Genomic DNA, 21,336 nt, shown 5'->3' with positions numbered 1-21,336 from the left:
ATCCCATGCCTCCCACCCTCCAGGAGGATGTGCTTGGCAGGGTCCCAGCAGCACAGCCCACCCATCACCCACCCAGGGGTGTCTCTGCCTAAAAAATATCCTTGCAGAAAACTTGCCTTAAAAAACCCTCATAGGAAACTCCTCTGAGATGCAGCACGGCAGGGAAGGAGGAGGAGGAGGAGGATTCATGGAGATGATAAAATGAGAAGCAACTCACAAATCACAGAGCCAAAATCTTGGGCTTGGAAAGAAGGCAAAAACTAGAGGAAAAGCAGGATTTATCAAAGCCTCCCATCTTCAAAACACCAGAGCTCTGCCTGTGGGGCCATCAGAGTTCAGGGCGGGTGAGGGGAGCACAGCTCTGTGCCTGCAGAGCTTGGGAAGAAATAGCAGGAATTATGGATTCCACAGCAGGAAATGCCTTTCTTGGTGAGGAAAGGACAGTGGGTGATGCTGAGAAAACCCCTGCCATGAGCTAAGGCACACCCAAAGCAAGACAGGACCGTGGGTACCAGCACGGGCCCGCTCGCCCCGAAAGCATCCTCTGATCAACCAGAACCAACCCTGCTGGGCTCATCTGCCCCAATCCTGCCCCATGTGCACATCCCTCAGTGCTCCACACCCCCCTCCCAAAGCTGGGACCCCCCCAGCCTGGCAGCAGCACTGAGGGAGCTGCAGTGACAGCCTCTCCTCCCGGGAGGATTGATGGAGCCAATTCTCCTGGGTCAGCAAATGAACAGGCTTCCTCCAGGAAGGTACTACAGATGCCAACGTGACATCAATTATTCATCCTGCTCTTTGAAGAGCTGTTAAGTTCCTAGTGGGAAATTAATCTTGCCATAATGAGGTTTGTATTTCTCTAAGAGTTTAAGCACATCCCCGTTGCCACTATTCATAGTTTTTTCCCTCAAGACTGAATTCCAGTTCCCTCCAGGAAACATCATTTTGCCATTACTGCACAGGAAGGCACAGAGATTATCAGATTTCAGGGATTTTCGTGTTTCTAGGTGCCCACCATTACAGAACGAGCAAGCAGGAGGTGAAAGTCATTTTAGAGAGACTTTTTTTTTCATTCCATGAGAATCACAGAACAGTTTGGGTTGGGAAGGACCTTAAAGACCCTCTAATTTCCAATCCCCTGCCATGGGCAGGGACACCTTCCAGCAGCTCAGGTTGTTCCAAGCCCTGTCCACCCTGGTCTGGGTCACTGCACGTCTGGGATGGTGCAAACACAAAGCTGACAGAAGGTGAAACACCTGAAAAGCTTCTGACGTGCCCAGACAGCTCAACTAAAGATAAGAACTAATGGTGCAGCTTTGCCTCCAAGTATTCCTGGGATTGGGTCCCATCAGGGTTGTGCAAGAGGTGATGAAAAGCAGGCAGGTGATGATGGGGTCAAACCAGCCATCACCTGGAAAAGCAAACAGCTCCAATTCCCAGCTCAGCAGTGCCTGACAGCAGAACAGACACAGAGAGAACCCAAATGTGTCACAGAATAAAGTCATTTCGGTGGGAAAAGTCCTCTGGGATCACTGAGTCCAATGTTAACCCAGCACTGCCAAGGCCCCCACTAAGCCATGTCCCTAAACGTTGCTGTGTGGAGTTAAAGACCCAGTAAAAGAGGATTTTAAGTCCTAATGGGCTACCAAATGCCTGACCCTGGGCTCTCTGTCCCAGGCAATTTCCCAGGGGCTTTGCCTAAAAAAAGCCTCCAGAACTGGGCGCTCCCACCAGTAAACCCAGTGCAACCAGCCCAGTCAAAGGGGGGAGCAGCCCCAGCTGCTCAGGGCAAATCCAGGAGGATGTGACACAACTGGGCAACTCATGGCAAGAGATACAGGGAAAAAAGCAGCCCAAGGGAAGCCCATGGCCTTGTGAGGGACTGGGGGCATTAAACAGAATTTGGGAGGCAGGAGCAAATTCCCCTAATGCCTCCTCCTGGTTTACCCCACAGGAGCCAGACAATCTACATCCCAACCTGTTCCACTTTTCTCCTCCTTTCAATCCATTGGGCTGCACCAGCTAAACAGGAGCTGACAAGGCACTTTACACCTGATTTTAAAGAATTAAAGTCACTGCCCAACAGCCCAAAGCTCCTTCATCATGGAAATGCTTCTCTGGAAGAAGAAAACCCTTTCCCAAATTAACAAACCAGAACTAATCTAGAAGCAGTGACTGACCTGGAAATGGGCTCTCCCTGACCCCACAGCACCTGAATCCATCACAGATATTTAATATTTCATTTCCAGCACGCAAATGGTTTCTCAGCCCAGCGCTCACCGATGTTTTTAATGTGACAGACCTGTGAGAGCTGGTGGGGACAGGAAAGCAGTGGAGCTTCCAACATGCACATTTCAGCAGACTTCGATTCCAGCTGGTGAAAATCCTGGGTTTAATTGGCTTTTGTCACCTTTGTGGCTGCTCCTGCTTATAAAACAGCGATCACCGACTGCCAGCGACGCCGCAGAGATAACTGTGTGTTATCAGCTCTCCCTTGGTGTCCAAGTGTCTGCCTCCAAATGAGTTTTTGACATATGAGCTGCTGTCAGAGGGGCATTACGGACCCCACGCTCTGCTTCCCTCTAACAGTGCCAGTGTGATGGGCTGTGACACCCCCCAGGCTGCAGAGGGAAACTTCCCACCCCTGCCCCTGTCAGACATGGAATTACCTTTCCATCTGGGAGCAGGCTGTCCCTGCTCCCAGAGCCAGAGCCTCAGCTTCCACCTGCCCAGGAGGAGCACGGGGAAGTGCTGAGGGAGCCGAGCCGCTGGCCATGGAGCCAAAAGCAGCCCAGAGCCTGGGAGCATCCCCCACAGCCGGGGATGTCACCGGGACTGGCACCGCCTTCCCACACTTCCCACCCCCTGCAGGGAAGCTTTAACGACTGGGAGCAAGTCATTTCCATCCACCGAGGTGCTTAATGGATGAAAATGTCAAAATATGTGCTGTGAGGCACCAATTACTGGGAGGTTTAATGAAAGGTTAAGGCAACCTTTGGCAGAGCCACGAGGCTCCTCCCGATCCCGCCAGTCGCTGCCGTGAGGAATGTTCCGGACGGCGACGAGCACCCGGCTCTGCCTCCTCGGCTGCATCTCATCTGACCTTCCTCCTCTCCCCTGGGCTGCTCGTGGAGCCATCACACCACAGCACTACCAACATCCCCACTCATCCCTGACACAACCCTGCCCGGAGGGTCCCTCTGGAAGTCCAGCCGGAGATGCCACGGGCAGCAGACGGAAGCCACGTCCCAGATGGATCTTTTCCCCGGGGGGCACAAAACACCGGGAAAAATTCCTGACTGTTCAAATCTCTCTGAGCTGGTCCTCTGCTCCCCTTAAGCTCCATGGGATTGCTGTCCCACGTGCTTCCCACCAACACCTCCCCTTACCTGAATCTTCCTTTCACGGAATGAAAGCTGCAGGGAAATCTTTTCCTCTTTTTCCTTACTAAAAAATAATACCTTTCAGTAGGAACCCAAGGTGCTCCAGGAGTGCCCAGGAATAGCCACTACTAGCCAGGCCGCCAGCACAAGTGGCAGGGAAAGGAGGGATGCTGTAATTCCAGGAAGAGGCATCGCCCAGACGAGGCACAGATTAATTGGCACAGCTAAATGGCTCCCGTTCTCACGCTCTGCCGACCCCCAGTGGGTTCCCAAATGCTTATTAAAGTAACAACAATTGTAAAACAGTCTCAATTTCAACAGAACGACAACAAAAAAAAATCACCATCATCCCAAATGAATGTTCCCAGCCTTTAATGGATCTCGGAGAATATTCATAAAAATAATCACTTCTCTTTATAATTGAGATGCAATATCACACTCATTGCCCCAGCCTTCCCCTGGGAGGCTGAGAATAGGGGAGCGCCTGTCCCGGGAGGATGAATCCAATCAATTTTTGCTAATGACAAAGTAACCAGCCTGGAAATCACCCCCTCCCAAGGAACACCAATCTGCCAGCACAGCAGGGAACCTCTGCACTCCCATCGCCACCCACAACCCCCTCCCTCCACAGGCAACAGGCAGCCTGCTCCCATCCTCAAATCCACCACCAGGTGAGTATCTGCTCCACCTGAGAAGGGAGCAGCTCTTGGTACTGGTGGACAAGCTCTGTCTGAATCTTATTGGCTGGTTTAAGGTTTAAAAGGCTGCAGCATCCAACATCCCACCTCGGAACCACATTGAACCTGGGCTCAACCACTGCAGGGAGCTCCCCTGGGAGACAACAAAGAGCCCGTGGGGCAGCACAGACCTCCCTGTGGAGCTCCCCCCTCACCACTGGGAAGATATCCTTTAGTTTTGGACATGTCTCCACAAGCTGCCCACACCAAGAAGCACTTTGCACACCTTCATCACACACCTTCATCAGTGCCAGGAGCTGGTTTTGGCACAGCCAAGGATGGGACTAAATCACTGTCCATCACTGGACATGGTCACAACAGGGGACAGGGCCAAGGGGTGACAACTTTGGGTCCCCATCAACTGCCTCCCCCCCAGCTCAGGGATTCAGTTCCCATCCCAGTGTGACCCCCCTGGCACAAACCCCCCCGTCAGACAAGAGCCAGCACCACAACAGCCTGTCTGCTCCTCCCCCAGACAGCCATAAAGCAGGAGACACAGACAACACAGTAAAACTGGGGAAAGCTGCAAGAAGCCATAAAGACAAGCCAGTGTCCAGGCAGCTCCCAAATCCAGGCAGCAGTTGTCACTCCCGGGGCTGTCCCCAGCCAAATGCCACCGTGCAGAGGGTGGCAGGCAGGTCTCACACCCTCCATCCCCAGGGCACTCGGCTGAACCGCTCCCCTGCCCAGGAGAAGCTGCAAACGAGCATGTTTGAAATCAATTTGACATCTCCCATCCCTTGGTACAGCCTTCCCTCCATCCCCCCGTTCCTCGGGATCAAACAAAGCAGCAGCACTTGCTGCCAGACTCCGGAGGGACAGAGGGGTGTCACAGAGCTGCCACGGGGATGGGCAGGAGGTGCCTGGCTTAAATCTGTCACCAGCACGAGGAACTGCCACTGTGAGTGAAGGACTCGGCCGTGCCTGATGCCAGAGCAGTGACAGGGACACGGGCAGGGTGCAAACCCTGCACCCTCTGCTCCACACCCATCCCAGCTGTCCCTTCCCCTGGCCCTCACTCCAAGCATTGGCCAGAATGTGACCTTCAAGTTTTGGGGCTAAACCTCTCCCTCCTGGGCAAGCAGAGAAGGAGGACCCCCAAAACCCCACCACATGCCAGGCATGGTGCCAGTGCCAACCCGGGGTTCAGCCTCTTGCTGCCACCTCCAAGCGCAGTTCCAAGGGGAAAGAACTTGGATGCTCCACCTGGGGGGTGCAGGAACCTTCCCCCTGACCCACTGCAGCTTCCCAGGAGTCTCACTCATCCTTCCCATAGCTGTCACCACCTAAAAGTTTCTCCTTCTAACATTTTGTCCCTCCTGCACGTAGTGACACCCCCCGTGCCCCCCTTCTCCTGCAGCACCTCCACCACCACAGCCGGGATCTGTTCCGTATTTAGCTCACACACTCCATCCTGCTCCTCACTTTGTTCCTCCTCATTAAAAATAAATAAATCCTAGCCTGCTAATGGGTTTCTGGCAGCGGGAACTGGAGACAAAGCCTCAGGTGGAGCCATGTGAGATTTAGGGGGCGAGCAGGGGACGTCAGAGCCACCTCTCCCCGTGACCCGGTGACTCCGTGCACAGCGCCACTGCCACGTTCCATCAGCTCCTTCCCAGACACCTCTGTTAGATGGTGACACTTGAGGCAGAAGCATCAGAGCAAACACGGAGGGACTGGACTGAGTACAGAAAAGTGAGAGGTTTTCCTGCAGGAGGGGAAGGCTGGAGCCCAGAGGATGATCCAGCTCTGTCGCAGCTCCCGGGATGTGCTCCCAGCCTGTGCCGGGGTCTGGGGCCACCCGGCTCTGCCCAGCACATCACAAAGGAACAGGAAAACTCAGGTTTCCTTGGCAACGTTCGGGTGGTTGGAAGCATCACCTCATGCCTGGCAGGAACCAGCCCTGCTGCCTTCCCAGGAGGATGCTCCCTGTCGGGGGTGCTCTGAGGGTGATGCAGGGATGGGGCACCAGTGCAGTGGGTGGGATCCCAGCCAGGTCCCTGCTGTCAGCTGAGAGGTTTTTGGGGATCAGAAACGATTCCCAACAGCCAGAGGAAAGCAAGGCAGGGCATCAACACAACCAGCACCTGTAACCCCTTCCCCACCTCTCTGCCACAGACAGCTGCAGAACATAGCCCTGGGCCTGTCCTCCATCCCTCCTGGAGCAGTGTGAGCATTAGGGGCTCCTGCAGCATCTCCATGCTGGGAGATCCCCCAGAATCCCACAGTAGGGACATCCCTGCCTGCACACCCCCAGCTCAGCCCAGAGCAGAGCAGATCCCTCCAGGAGTTCCCTGGGAACCAGCTCTGGACCCACATCCCCCACCCTGCCAGGTTTTCCTCCCCCTCCCAAACAAGCACAAAGAGAAAGGCTGTTCAGCTCACACCTCACTAATTGTTATTTGTGATACACCAGTAACATTTTAATTAATCTGAAGTCTTCAGCATAACAGCCACCCAAGGTACAAAGATAAACCAGAATAAACAGGGCTTGATTAAATACATAATTAATGTTCTACTAAACCCAGCATATATGAATATTAATGAGCAGGAAGAGTCTGCAGTTTGGCATCTCCTGTCATTATCAATTGGCATTCCCAGCTTTGGAGCAAATTCCCCAACCTTGCCTTGCCGGCAGAGCCCACGGAACACAAACCGACTGCGGGAGCTTGGGCTGTACGTTCCATTATCTCACCCCCACAGCAACCTGCTTCCAGCCTGAAACCAAAGATAGAGGCATTGCCAAGACCAAAACCAGCTCATCCCTAAAATGGGATCAAAGTCAATAAAACAATTCTCTGGCAACAGAGGGGGAGCCCGTTCCCTACCAGCGCGGGAGGAGAACAGGGATGGGAAGCCAGTCCTTGAAGGGCTTTAATCACCAGACAGAGGGACTTTAGGTAGAGTTTGGGCTGAGGTGTGACAATCCTGAAGAGCAAGAGCAGCTCCAGCCCATCAGAGGCATTTGGGCAGCTCAGAGACCCGACAAGGTGAACGTGGAACACCCCACCGGCTGCACCTCCCTCACTGAGGCAACCAGAGCATTGCCAAGGATGTGGAGTTTTATGAAGGTACAGAAAACCCTTGGGAACTACCTGGACAACCTCTGTGTGAGTGCCCTGAGCTTACAGGGAAGCAGAGCAAACACCAGAGCTGTGTGCTTCTGCCAAAGCAAGCTGGAGAAGGGAAGGCTCTCGAGAGATCCGATTGAGGCCTTTCAGTGCTTCTTCCAGTACTTACAAAGGATTATGTTCCTTTGAAGAGCTTATAAAAAAGATGGAGAGTGACGTTTTACACAGGTAGTTAGTGATGGGACAAAGGGGAATGATTTTAAACCAAAAGAGGGAAAATTTAGACTAAATGTTAGGAAGAAATTCCTCCCTGTGAGGGTGGGGAGGCCCTGGCACAGGTTGCCCAGAGAAGCTGTGGCTGCCCCTGGATCCCTGGAAGTGTCCAAGGCCAGGTTGGACAGGGCTTGGAGCAACCTGGGCTAGTGGGAGGTGTCCCTGCCCATGGCAGGGGGTGGATGAGCTTTAAGGTCCCTTCCAACCCAAAGCATTCCATGACTGATGAGCACAGCGTGGTTTTCCGTGGCAGGAGCATCCCTGACATCCCAGCTCAGCACCTCCCTCCTCCCCCAGCACAGGCACAGCCGAGGTGTCATTACACTGCAGGAGTCTGTGCTAATTATAGCAGCCTTTCCTCTGGCAGGGCTGCTAATTGAGGGAGAGCATTACAGTGTTTCCAAACCCTGCTCCACATCAGGGGCCACGGCGGATCCGAGAAGCGCCGCCGCTGCTTTTCCTGGGAAAGCAGAAGGAATTCAGAGAAAGCTGAGCCCCAAATCGCTGCTCAGCGAGGCTGGACCAGCACCTGCTTCATGCAAGAAAGAGCAGGGAGCTGGTAAAGAGCAGGGCTGGCCACGAGCTCCTGATGTACTCACAATCTCAGTTATGTCTGGGGGTGCAGTCAGTGCTGGCACCCTGTGCCCTGCGGGAAGGGCTCCGGAGCACGAGGGCAGACACAGGATCACAACCAACCTCTGCCACTCCAAACCCCAGGGTGACTTTGGGCATGTCCCCACTGAGAGGAGGATGTCAGTCAGGACTTTGCCATTGGTGAGTGGCCCCACTGGGCACAAACAGCCACTGTCACCCACCCAGCACCACCGTGGGGCTGCTGAAAAGGCAGGAAAAGAGCAGGAGGGGCACGTGGGGGACCAGGATTGGTAGGAACAGAATCCCCACTGAACTGAGCCCCCAGGCAGCGCCTGAGCCACTGCTCACACAGCTCTCTGGGCATTAAGCTTTAATATTGTGACCTTTAAGATGAAAGAGAGAATTTCAAACTGTCTGTCACCATCCCAAGGTGGCTTTGTGCTCTTGCAGGAGCAATGAAAGGGCAGACCAGCATCTCTGTGGCAGCCAGGGCCATGTCACCATTAACCTCCCTCCACGGGTGACACTTTGTTCCCTGCTCTACAGAACTTTCTCTCTTTGCTGGTGACAGACAGGAATCCCCAGCCCAGCAGCCAGATGACACCTGGCTCTTCACCCTGGCTCCCAGACACATCATTTGAGGGATGAAATCCAATTACAGTTTGCTCAGTACAAACGTCTTCCTTTCCTTTCTGCGTGTGGGGAATTCAAAGCTCCCTCCTCGCCTTGTCTGCCAGGGATCTGCCTCCCCCAGCAACACGTGGAGCTGGACCACACATCAGTTATCTACCTATAATTAACACGGAATAAAGGATGAGAAGGGACAAATGTGCTGCTGCTGCTGCTGACAAACTGAAGCAGGTTAATGCACAGAAATAGCCTATGCTAGTGATGCAAAAAGCTGCAGCAAAGCTGCCTTCTCAGGATAAGGAAACCCTGGCCAGCTGGATGCCCTGAGGGTGGGGCCAGGAGCACCCAAGGGTGCTGTGAGTCAGTAACCAGCTGGAAGGCAGCAATTCCTGCCCCCAGCCCAGCGAGCACCAGGCAGCTCTCAGTGCTGAGGGAGCGAACGCCCACGAGCAGCCGAGAGCTCACTGTGTGTTGGCTTTGACTCCTTCGATCCCAGGGTGCCCTGGCAGGGCAGAAACACGGGATGTGTGGATGTAACAGAGCCTTCTCACCCGGGAAGACCATCCAGCCATGGAATTTCAGACGGATGTTTGATGGCACTGGGTCAAAGTCACTCTCAAAATCACCAAGCACGGGGTGACAGCCCAAGGCAGCTCCTCCCACCCTGGCTCTGGTGGATCAAGCAAGTCCTGAGCCCGGAGCTCCCACCCTGACAACATTCACCTCCTTGCCATTGAGCCATGCTCAGAAAACATGCTCTTCCCAGGGCACTCAGCGCTTTTCCTCGGATTTACAGATCAACATTATGCAGAAAAGCTTTTTCCTATTCCCCCTGCACCCACCCCAACCCCAGCTCCAACCCGAGCCAGGCAGAGCCAGCAGAGAAGAGAGAAAGGAAAGGGGAGGGGAAGGAGAAGAGGAGGAGGAGGGAGGGAGAGGAGAGCAGAAAAGAAGCATTGGAAAAGGTTGCCTTATATGACTTTCAACATCCCCAAGAATTGCAAAGCAGTGGCACATCCTCAGCTGTCACAAAGTGATCTCATCAGCCTTTTATCGCATCTTCCTGGGACACAAAGCCCAGCCTGGCAGGACACAGCCCGCCAAGACTCAAATTTTCCAGCTATTGTCCAAATCCCTCCCCTGAAGAAGAAAATAAACCCCAATTGTACATCCTCCTGCAGAGACACAGCGCTGTAAAATGCATCTCTTGCTGGTTCGCAGACCAGAGGAGAAACTAAAAGAGACCAGAATTTGTTGTCTTTACAGCATCACCTTCCTCAATATACCCCTGGGATTCACAGCTTTCGCCCACCACAGGCTGGCACGAGCCAGATGTTCAAGGCACCAAAGGCTCCCCCTGAGCCCACTGACTGCCCCTGAGTCCCCTCCCCGTGTGGAGTTTTGCTGCCAAGACCTCACGTGGCTCAGCCCCACCAGGAGGACAAGATCTGGAACAAGATCCCGTCCAAAGGCACCCACTCAGTGGGTGCCACCCGCGAGGGAAAGGAGGGAGAGAGGGTGGCAGCACCGTGTGATCCCCCTGGGATGGCTCTGACCTGCCTGTGAGCGGGGATGGGTGGATGGATGGACGGACAGGGCTCACCTGGGATGTTGTGGATGGTTATAGCGAGGATCATGAGCATTATCCGCCTCCAGCTGCTGCTGCCGGGCGTGGAGGCTCCGTCCCTGGGCACCGGGAACGCCGGGGGGCCGTCGGGCAGGCTGGACCCCACACCTCTCCTCCTCTGGTAGGGCTCCCCGTTCTCACCCTTGTCTGGGGGGGACAGAAAAACACCTGGGTCAGCTGAGAGGGACAGACGGACACAGCCTGGCAGCTCCTGCCCCCCCTCCCAGAAGGAGAAAGCCGAGAGAAGGAATAACAGGGAGCAGAGCGGGGCTGAAGGGGTGTGTTGTCCCCTTGGTTTCAGGGTAGGGTGGGGGGTTCCCACACACACTGCAGAGCCCACGGGCCATGGAGACCTCGAGGCAAAGCCCAAGTTCCTTCTCTGCCCCCTCCTCCTCCTCCAGGGAGCTGCTCCTGGTCCCGCAGGGCTCCCCAGCAGCACCCTGGGCTCACACCCTGCCAAGTCCTGACCTGGCAGGACAAGCTCTGGGGCTGGTGGGGGGTGAGGGCGATGAGGACAGAGCTGCCAGGACCCACGGTGAGACCGTCCCCCACCCCACCCCAGCCCTGGCAGGGCTGCAGCTCCCTTGCCTTTCTGATGCAGGAAGCATGATGCTGATCCACAGCACTGCATCTGCATTTCACCCCCTCACCAAAGGGGTCCACTGACCTGTATTTAAGGGTCATTTCTTCCACTAAGAAAAACGCTGCCATTTGCTATGATGTCACCAGATGACTCCAGCCTATTCCAGACCTCTGCTCCCAGCAGGGCCATTACCACAGGCTCTATTTCAACCAGTCCTTTAAAACCACACCACAAAACCCCAAGCCCAGATTAGGGCTCAGAGGGCAGGAACAAGCACCAGGCAGCACCACAAGCCCCCCACACCCCAAGCCCTTCACTGCTCACCCTCAGCACAACAAGGGCCAGAGGAGCCAAGAAATGAGGAGCTCAAATTCCTCAGCCTCACACAGCTATGGCTTCATATCACAGATCTGACACTTAGACAACATAATTATCTCCCTCTAGGTTTATCTAATTCTCTCTCCTGCCCCTTGACCCACCAGCTCCAAGATGGTTTTTTCTGTGGACAGTGCAAGGAGCTGTTTGAAATCATTTTGATGGGATGCCAATGCCTCCCCCTCCATCCTGCCTTGTCCCTTTGACACATCACACATTGCACAGCATGTGCTTCCAGAGCCAATTAAGACCATGGGCACCAGAGGGCCCCGTGCAAAGTGAGGGGGGTCACCTTGGCAGGGCAGAGGTGTCAGCAACACTCTGCATCCTGCCAGGTGGAACACAAACCCACACACCTGAAGGCCTCCCAGAGCGGTCCTCAGCAAGACAGAGAATAAAACCAAGAATTTAATATGTTTTCACAGAATCATTAAGGTTGGAAAAAGCCTCCAAGTTCATCAAGTCCAACCTGTGACCAATCCCCACTTCATCAACCAGCCCAGAGCACTGAGTGCCACATCCAATCATTCCTCCAATCCCCCCCAGGGATGGGGACTCCCTGGGCAGCCCCTTCCAACGTTTAACAACCTTTTCTGTGAAGAAACCCCTCCTGATGTCCAACCTGAACCTCCCCTGGTGCAGCTCAAGGTCACGTCCTCTCGGTTTTTGGTACCAAAAAAACAGGTTAAAGACTAAAACCCCACTGGGCAGCAGCAGGAACAGGTGGATTCCCTCCTGCCACCTCCCGTGCCACAGGAGCATCCCTGGGTGGCATCACCAGGGCTGCAAACAGCCACTCTCCCACCTCCCCCAGCACTCTGCAAACACAGCAAGATGCTGCCCGGATAAATATTGTCCCTGTCGGGAGCCACCCGGAGCCAGACACTTTCTGTCCCCAGATCCCAGCCCAGTCAATAACATTTGGTGGCAGAGCTTCAGCTCCAGCCCAGCCCTCGGGGACAAAGACAAATATTTGTGTTGAACAACACAAGGACAAACAGATCCGAGGAGCAGCTCGGCCAAGTCACCGCGGGAACGCTGGCACGGGAGACCCCTGGCAAAGGGGCAGCCAAGGCTGGAGCACTTAGGGATGAAATTCCCTCCTTCTACCAGACCACTGGACTAATTTAATTGCTTGGCACATGTTCCCTGGCCCCACAAACAGTGTTATCCTCAGCTGTCCCTGCCCTGGCCACCAGCGCTGACCCACGGCCTGGACAGAATGACAGACCAACCCAAGCCCCCCATTCCCTGCAGAGCCTGAGCCCTGCACAGACACCAGGGTCATCTGAGGATGTAGAGCAGGGCAGGAATCCCCCTCCAGCATCAAAGGCTTTCCAGGGAGAAGGATAAATGGATTATGTGATATTTAGAGACAAGAACTTACATTCAAGTGACCAGAGCAGCGTTTCTGCCTTTAGAGGAAGCAACAAGTGTGTGATAAAAGCACGAGGGACCCCAACGCCCCGACAGCCAGGGCTGCTGAGACAGATTTCCATGCAATCATGGAATCCTGGAATGGTTTGAGCTGGAAGGGACCTTAAAGCTCATCCAGTCCCACCCCCTGCCATGGGCAGGGACACCTTCCACTAGCCCAGGTTGCTCCAAGCCCCGTCCAACCTGGCCTTGGACACTTCCAGGGATCCAGGGGCAGCCACAGCTCCTCTGGGCAACCTGTGCCAGGGCCTCCCCACCCTCACAGGGAACAATTTCTTCCCAGTATCCCATCTAACCCTGCTCTCCTTCAGTTTGAAGCCAGTTAATGAAAGCAAAAGCCCAGCCCAGCTCTGTTGCTTAACCTTCCACCTGCTGAGGTGTCCAGTCCCACCTCACTTCTGCCAGACACCTTTGTCATCATTATTGTATTTACAACTAGTCTGCTTGCTACTATTGGAAAAAATTGATGAAAAATAGCCTTTTTCAAGCATATTGGCAGCCCCTCCAAGGACAGCAGTGACAAAGGACAGGGAGATGCCGCGGTGCCCACAGGAGTGAGAAGCTCAGCTCCTGCCAGCACCAAACAGGGAAAATCTGTGGGAAGTAAAGAGAAGCGATGCAGCTTTTATAGGGAAAGTGCTGAGGGTGTTTTGAGTGGACAATTTGAACACAAAATTGCCTCTACTACAAATTATTGGTGCATTAGCAGAGGATAAAGGCAGCAACACCAACCAGGGAGACAAATCCGGCATCATTTCCCCAGCAGTGTCACAAAGAACAGTGAGACTGGTCAAGTGACAGGATTAACTTCCAACTGCTGTTGGAAAAGATCAAAAAATACAGGATAATTACAGTGGAGTGATGATTTCAGCTCTCAGCATCAGAAAGGGGACCAGGACAACCGTCACACCAAACACAGTACCCAGAAATGAAACACAGCACCCAGCCTGAAATCTTGCATCTCACCCAGGCTGAGGGGGACAAAACAGCAATTACAGCTAAACACAGGCTTGGCTGGGAATCAGGAAAGCCTCAATAGCAAATTGGAGTGGTGATAAGAGCAGAACAAGGGGTGGTTTGTAAAGAATAGCTGACACCATCAGACAGGGTGTTCGTGAGAACGTTGCCAAGACAATTATGTGGCAAATAACTGTCTGTGCCACATACATTATTTTAAATCTTGTTCCCAAAAAGTCCTTTCTATATTCTACTCGATTTATCATTATTGAATTTCTTAGTAAAGCTGCAGGGCAAAGATTCTGCCAAAAGTTTAATTACATATGTGGGGCCTGCTGCATTTTTCATATCCTCTGCAGCCAGCGCTGGGAGAAAGATAAATGGCTTTAAGCATGGCTTAAACTGCTGGTGAAGTATAAAAACCAACTGGCTTCTTATCAGCATGTGAAATGGCTTTTTATTTTTGATTATTTCTTAATGAAAACTGTTTGCATTAGCTGTGAGCTCAGCTTTATTGCACAAACAGACGAGTTCACTGTTTACTCTGGGCTCAAAAACCCCTCCTTCCACACTCCTTCAGCTCCCGAATCCAAACCACAGTCTATGGAGCTCTCCAGCTTTTCACACCTGCTTTAAAGCCTTCTTCTCCTCCCCACTTAAGCCTGGCTTTGGCTCTGCCTCTCTCTCCCAAGCTGCTCAGTGGAGTTGCTCAAATCCCCCTCGGCACAAGCTTCGGAGCCTGTGCAGCCCCTCTTAGATGGTCTGAGACCCATCTTAGACTCGACTTAGCTGCAAACCCCCCCTCCAGACAGCACAGGGGGCAGGAGGGAGCCAGTACCCTCGGCACAGGCTCTCTCTCGGGGCAGCATCCCAGAACTGCCTTTCTCCAAGCCGGAGCAAACACACTGATGACAATCTGGAGCCTCCTTTGGCTGAAGGTGCTGGAAGGAAAATCCTTTCCAGCTCCAAAACCCTCCTCCGTCTTTCCCCCATCCATTTCCCCATCAAATCCTTACAACAAGGCTCTGCCTCCCCAGGGAGGGCTCTGGAGCTGCCCACAGGCTCTCCAGGCTCCCACAGCAACGCGAGTCTCGCGCCGGGGGCTCCAGGGATTCTTCCTTAGGCTCAAACTTCCAAGGGATGAGCTGCCACCCTTGTTTATATTTGTCAGCTCCCTGCTCTGAAGTGTGGGAGAAGGGAAGGAGAGGCAGTGCCAGGCGTGGATGCACAATAGACTCGTTACAATCGATGATTAACTGCTGCTCCACGGCAACTTGTGACAACTGTTTGCTACTGATGCACACGGGAATATGGGAAAGGTAGAAAAGCATCAAATACTTTTATATTGTATGACTATTATTACTCTGGAAGGGCAGCAGCCCAAACCACAGGTAGCAGCAGAGCACCTGGAGGGAGCAGGAGAGCAGCAGCCACTGCTCCAGCAATCCTGCTGCCAAATTCCTCTCGGCTCCTCCAAGTCCCACCCCAAACCCCACTGTCCTTATTGCCAGCACCTGCTCATTGGCAGCTGGAAGTCTGATTTACAGCTGTTCTAGGAAAACCAGGAATGCTGAGAGGCTTGGTTTGACCCTTGTCTGGGGTGGGGAAGGGAAGAAGGAACAACTTCCTAAAGAAAATGCGAACACGAGGAGCTGACATCCCTTCCCGGGGAACAGAAAATAATTGCAGGTGAAATTCTCGTCCCTAAGGGCTGAGATAAATCAGAATTACTCAGGAAATTTCTCAGACTCCCAAAGGCTCAATAGTCCCAGCCCCCTTTCCCTGCTCTGCTCCTCTCCATAAACCCTGGATGCTCCATTAGCTTTGAGCAGCTGTAAGGAAGGTGTCGTGGCCGCTGGGATTCATCCCTGTGGCCCAGAGTGCTCCCACCCTGCAACACCCCCCCGGGCTCCACCTCTCACTGTGACACAAAGGAATCAGCACCAGGCAGGTGAAGCATCTCCAGAGGTTTGGAGAGACCCTGGATGGGGGACAGAGGGGAACCACCCCAGGAAGGAACATCACACCACAGCAGTAGCACACTCTGCCTTCCGAGGACACCACCTGCATCTTCCTTCATCTTTCCCCATTTTCAAAGGTCTTTTCCAAGGATCACTGGCAGCACTTGGTCTGAAGGCACCAGTCCCACTGCTCTCCAAGTGCCCATCCCACAGTGCACGCTCCCATTCTCCGTGGGAGCTCGTCCTCCTAAAGTTCACAGCCTCCTTTTCCCCATCCTCCTATTCCCACTGCAGCAGGAACTTCAGGGAGCACAGAAGGGATGCTAAAGAGCAGATGGGTGTCAGTGAGCATCTGCTGCAACGCTGCTCTTATCTCCCACCTCCAGAAGAGGTTTTAATTACCACCAGTAATTAAGCACAGCACCTCTTATGGGATAACTTCCATCCCCTCGCAGCCAGGGACAGGGAGAGCTGCATCCCGCAGGCTCTGAGCCAGGTGGGAGTCCTGGGATGCTCTGACAGCACAGATCACACCGGAGCTGGAAAGAAAACCACCAAGGGAAAAGCTTCTCTTTTAGTGAAGGAGTCCCCAAAGCCAGGGGGAACTCAGCTCCCACAAAGTCTGAATGGGGAGGACAAAAACGCTGAAAAAGGAGCTCCGAGGAGCTGCCCAACTATGGTCAGACTAAGGATTTACTTTTAAAAATAGCATTTATTTACTGCTAGCAAAGCTCAGGCTGCCGGAGCAGAGAGCACAGGCTTCCCATGCTCCAGGAGCCCCCGCAGAGCCACCACCCCACCCCGGGTTTGAGTGGGGATGGGACATTCCTGACCCCCTGTGCAGGCTGTGGTGGCTGCAGCCCCGTCCTGCTGGCACAACCTCAGCCCCCCATACGCCACAGATTCATTTTCCAGCGTTCCTGGCAGCTCAGAGAGGTCCCTGCATCTGCTCAGGCTTTCAGCGAGGCAGATAAATCAAGTGTCATGACTCACTGTCTGTTAGGCACCGTCACTCACCCGGGCTGCTCAGGAGCTCTCCCAAAGGGCTGTGAATTCAGAGTCACTGCCACTGGCTCCCCCAGACCCACACCCAGTGCAGGGGACTCTGACACCCAAACTCAGCTCAGACACCATGCCAAGAACAACCCAGCACCCTCCCAGTGCCAACCAGCACCCAGGTGGCTCCTTCCTGCCACACAGAGCATCCCTGCTGCTGGGTGCTGCCTGTCGCCCTGCCCAGACTCTCCTGACTTTGCCAGCATCACCTTTGCCCACCCAAACCTTGATCCTGATGCAAGAACATCTCCCCAGCTGCTCCAGTGATCCATCATCGTGTCTCATGAGAAATTATGCCCCAGCAGCCTGAGGAGCCACACAGACACAGAGAGGATGCTCAGATCCTTCTTGCTGCCCCTCTTTATCTCTCCTACAAGGTGATCCTTGTAGCTGCCACTCAATTCCTGCACCCAGGAAAGCTCCTGTCATCCCAGAGAGCTGCCAGCATGCATTTGGGTGCACTTTTGCATGGGAAAATGAATCCATAATGCAGCTCTTGATTCAGAGGGAAAAGTGTCAGAGAAATGCAATAAAGGGAAGGAACAGCACAAGTTGCCCAAAGTTGGCCCAGACAAATCAACCCTCTGGAAATCTCAACTGGATGCATTAAACCAGCACCTGATTCCTCCAGAGCCACAAAGACTCACTCCCACAGACAGCAAACCCCTCATCTTCCATGAGGATGTAGAGGACAATGGCTACATCTTTGAGCAGGGTCTGCCAGAGGAGGGTCCCTCACTGCACCCACGGTGGGAGGGGGATGCTCAGGAGGGAGATCCCAGCACTGGGAACCACCTGAACCCCATCACTGCACCCTCCTGCCCCAGAAATCCTTGGGAATTCTCCCTGGTAAGGCTCAGAACCCCGTGGTGATGGTGCCACCAAAGCTGCTCCCAGTGAAGGACCACAACCCAAGTGACAGAGGTGACACAGCACCAGCCAAGCACATGCTGGCCACACACAGCATGGCCAAGGTGCTGCTGGTCCCTCAGGTGACACGGGTTTCCCGATGGCAGAAGGCAGGAGTGATGTCCAAGCCCTCCCTGACCTCACTGCTCCACGTTTGCCGTGTTTAAAGATTAACTTCTTGGGCGAGAGCAGCGGCACGACGCTCGAGGTAATTACATGCACCAGGTCCTTCCAAGCAAACTAATTCCTGCTAACTTCCAAGAGCACTTTAAAGAGTTCCCAGTAGATAAAGTGCTTCGCTGAATCATTTTATGCTGAAATTTTACACATCCGAGTTAATTTAATCACTTCGTTTCCGAGGGCTGAGCTACGCTCGCGTCTCCGATCCTTGGCAGGGAACAGCTTCTGATCTGAGCAGGATCACACACACAGCCAATCTCTGAGGGGAGGGAAAAACCACACTCTCGTTATCCACTTGAAAAGAAAACTGGGATTTTTACCAGGAGCTATTAAGGGAGCAGGCAGCAGCAGCAGGGATGATAACCCTGGAGCTGGGAGGACGAGCTGGTGCCGATCCCCTCCGAGCAGCCCCGGCGTGGTGACACAGCCACGGCTTGGCAGAGCCATCTGGTGCCATCCCTGAGGGTCCTGGCACTGTCCTGGCACCCCCAGGCACATCTGCACACAATCCAGCCGTGCCTCCTTCCCAGGGAGGCTCCAGCACTGCCCTACTCCTCACACCCTGGAATTTAATCCACTTATTGCCACGTTACACCCGGCGCGTCTCCCCTGAACCCTTCTCTCCTGGCTGTCTTTTTTTAATTAGAGCTGAATCAAAATACAGAGATCCACGGAGCAGAAATCTCCAGGAGCAGGTATCAGTACAAACACAGTCACACATCCCAGATGTCGGAATCCCAGAGAGCAGAACACAACAGGGGTTACTCCCACTCGGGTTTTGCCACACCACCTCCCTGCAGCAGTTCCAAGGCACCAAACCAGGCACAGGATGAGCTGCTCAGTTCTTTTCTCCATGGTTTCTTTTATTCTTTCCCCCCCTCATTCCCACTATCCAAAGTCACCCGCTCCTCTTTTCGTTCCAAGAGGACACGGTGGCTTTGGCTGGAGAAATTCTCTTTGCGCTTTAATTAAATTAGTTTGAAAATAAAAATCAATGAATAAATGCATCGGAGCCCAGAGGTTTAACCAGAGATGGAAGTGACCCAGTGGAGCGGTGCCTGTAATCATGGAATGGGTTTTGGAATGGGATCATCCTTAGGGATCATCCAGTCCCACCCCCTGCCACGGGCAGGGACACCTTCCACTATTCCAGTTTGCTCCAAGCCCCTTCCAACCTGGTCTTGGGCACTTCCAGGGATCCAGGGGCAGCCACAACTTCTCTGGGCAACCTGTGCCAGGGCCTCCCCACCCTCACAGCCAAGAATTCCTTCCCAATATCCCATCTAACCCTGCCCTCTGGCAGTTTAAAAATCTCTTCCCCCTGCACGCCAGCTCCTTGCAAGCCAATTCCTAGAGGGAATTCCTCAAGTCACGGGTTGCATTTGCTGTTCAGCAGTTTCACACGTGCTCTGGAATAAAAGCACATCTGGAGAGACACATCTGGAGTTCCCACTGTCATCCCCAGCCCACCACAGCCCTGCAGGAGGGAACAGCAGTGGCTTCCCAGCCTGTGCCTGTCAGGGCTGATCAGCCCAAACACACGCCAGGGAAAAGGGGCCACTCCCAGAGCCAGCAAAATGAAACCAGTAATCGATTTCCGAGGAAAGTAAATAAAGTGCTCCTTTGTTCTCAGCCCTCGGACTCACACAGTCAACCCCAGCTCCCTCCAGAGGGACAAACACTTTGGAGTTTTGCCCACTCTCTGGGCAAAACCAAACCATCAGGCTGCTTCCAGGAGCACAATCCATCATCCTCCACACCGTGGGGACGAGTGGGATGGGGATACCCCACTGGTGTCACAGACAAAAATCACACACCTGATGGGATCACACACACAGACCCCCTTGGTCCTCAGAAACAAATTCCAGCAGACCTACAGCATTTCTGCCAACAAACCAGATTTCAAAGGGATTGGGGGATGGAAGGAGACCTGGACAGCCTGCAGAGGAGTGGCACTGCCATGGCCAGTCAACCTCACATCCCCTCCCTGAGCCCCCCAGAAAGGCTGGATGCCAACAAAACCCACGGCAAGGAGAGCAGGAGATTCCACCCCTCCCACTTCAGAGGTACCTGCTGCAGCAGGAAAACACCAAAGGGGGAGAAAACGGATTTGAACTGAGCCCTGAACTGAGTCAGACAAGCAGAAGTCACTTCCCACGTTCATGGCAGGATCCCAGTGCTGTTCTCCTGTGGGCAGAACTGCCCAGCCCACTGTCACATTTGTAATGGTCCTATTTGAGATTGTCCCCTGGGTAAAACCAGAACAGCAAACACAGGGCTTGGCCACAGCAGGATGGGGTGAAACAGAGCCCTGAGCCACAGCCCCAGCTGGGAGATGAGACTCTGGCTCAGGGTCTGGGCTCTCCTCCTGCAATAAATTCTGATTTATGGATCTGGGATGAACAGCTCCACAATGAGAACTCCTGTCCCTGGCAGAGTTAAGCAGAAACAGGCAGTGTGGCTCCAGCCTTTGGCTCCAGGTCAGATATCCAGGATGGCTCGAGGGGGGTCAGGGACCATTGGGATTCCCTGGCACTCACTTCGAGCCCTCCACCAAGAGCTGCAAATTTCCCAGGTGTTTTGGCAACACCTGCCCCCACAGAGGGGACGCAGCCCTGGCCAAGCCATGCCCAGCATCCTCCTCACCATCACCCCATCTCCCAGGGGCTGCTCCCGGCCCGGCACAGACCCGGAGCTGGGGGAGGGCAGCAAACACCACCCCAAAATCCACCTCCAAAAGAAAAGAAGGATCTGAGCCACGCCTGGAGTTTATGGCAGAAGGAGCAGAGTTCTTTTTTCTCCCTTGAATCCAAAGCAAATCCATCTCTCTCAGCCTGAGGTGGGAAGACAGGGATGACTCAGCCAGCAGAACAGGGCTAAACTCCCCTTCCTGCACCACGGGAATTCAGCCAGGAAGCACACACGGAAAAAAACCCTCTCCTTTACACTTCCCTCTTGGATTTCAATAAAGGAGGAGTTTAAACAGCCTTTACCTGCCTTTTCATGGAAAAGCCCTCAGCACTAAGCATCCCAAGCTGCTCCTGTTCCCAGCTGAAGGTATTCCTGATCCCCACCCAGCGCGATACGAACGGCTCTGACAATGCCAGAACCAAACCAGTAAAAACAGACACAGTGCAGGAAGGGAGGAATATTTTCCAGGGATTTTTCACCCAGTAGTGATGCACAGCCCACTGAGCCTGGCATGGTTGCAACTCTGAGCAGCCCGAGATCTCCCTGAAGCTCCTGGAATACTGGGAGTCGGGTGTGTTGGCCACCTCACTGCTCTCTGGGAAAGCTGTCGAGGTCCACCTGGAAAAGGATGGAATCATGGAATGGTTTGGGTAGGAAGGGACACTTCAGATCCTCCAGTTCCAAGCCCCTGCCACAGGCAGGGAACCTTGCACTAGACCAGGCTGCTCCAAGCCCCAGATGTGCCACTTCAAACAGGAATAATGTTATTCTACAAAATGCATCTTCCCAGGCTGGGACAGCAGAGATTGTCCCCGTTCACGCACTCCAGAGGGATTCCCAGGGGGAAAGAGCCAAAGAAATACTTTCCTGAT

At 53.8% G+C, this 21,336-nt stretch overlaps 1 protein-coding gene across 3 annotated transcripts in view; it reads right to left on the bottom strand.

Moving 5' to 3' along the window:
* Positions 1-21,336, bottom strand: part of SLC39A11 (solute carrier family 39 member 11) — a 79,981-nt gene that overhangs the window by 25,101 nt on the left and 33,544 nt on the right. For all 3 annotated transcript variants that reach the window (XM_051797745.1, XM_051797746.1, XM_051797744.1), the window contains one exon: positions 10,292-10,462. In XM_051797745.1, coding sequence (XP_051653705.1) covers positions 10,292-10,462 — 171 coding nt within the window. The remainder of the gene's footprint in view (positions 1-10,291; positions 10,463-21,336) is intronic.

Source organism: Manacus candei, unplaced genomic scaffold (assembly GCF_025592945.1).
Source record: "Manacus candei isolate 608988 ecotype Guabito, Panama unplaced genomic scaffold, ASM2559294v1 h1tg000047l, whole genome shotgun sequence".
In the NCBI taxonomy this organism is placed as follows: domain Eukaryota; kingdom Metazoa; phylum Chordata; class Aves; order Passeriformes; family Pipridae; genus Manacus; species Manacus candei.
Note: the sequence above shows the minus strand (reverse complement) of the source record. Positions and strands in the feature narration are given on the sequence as shown.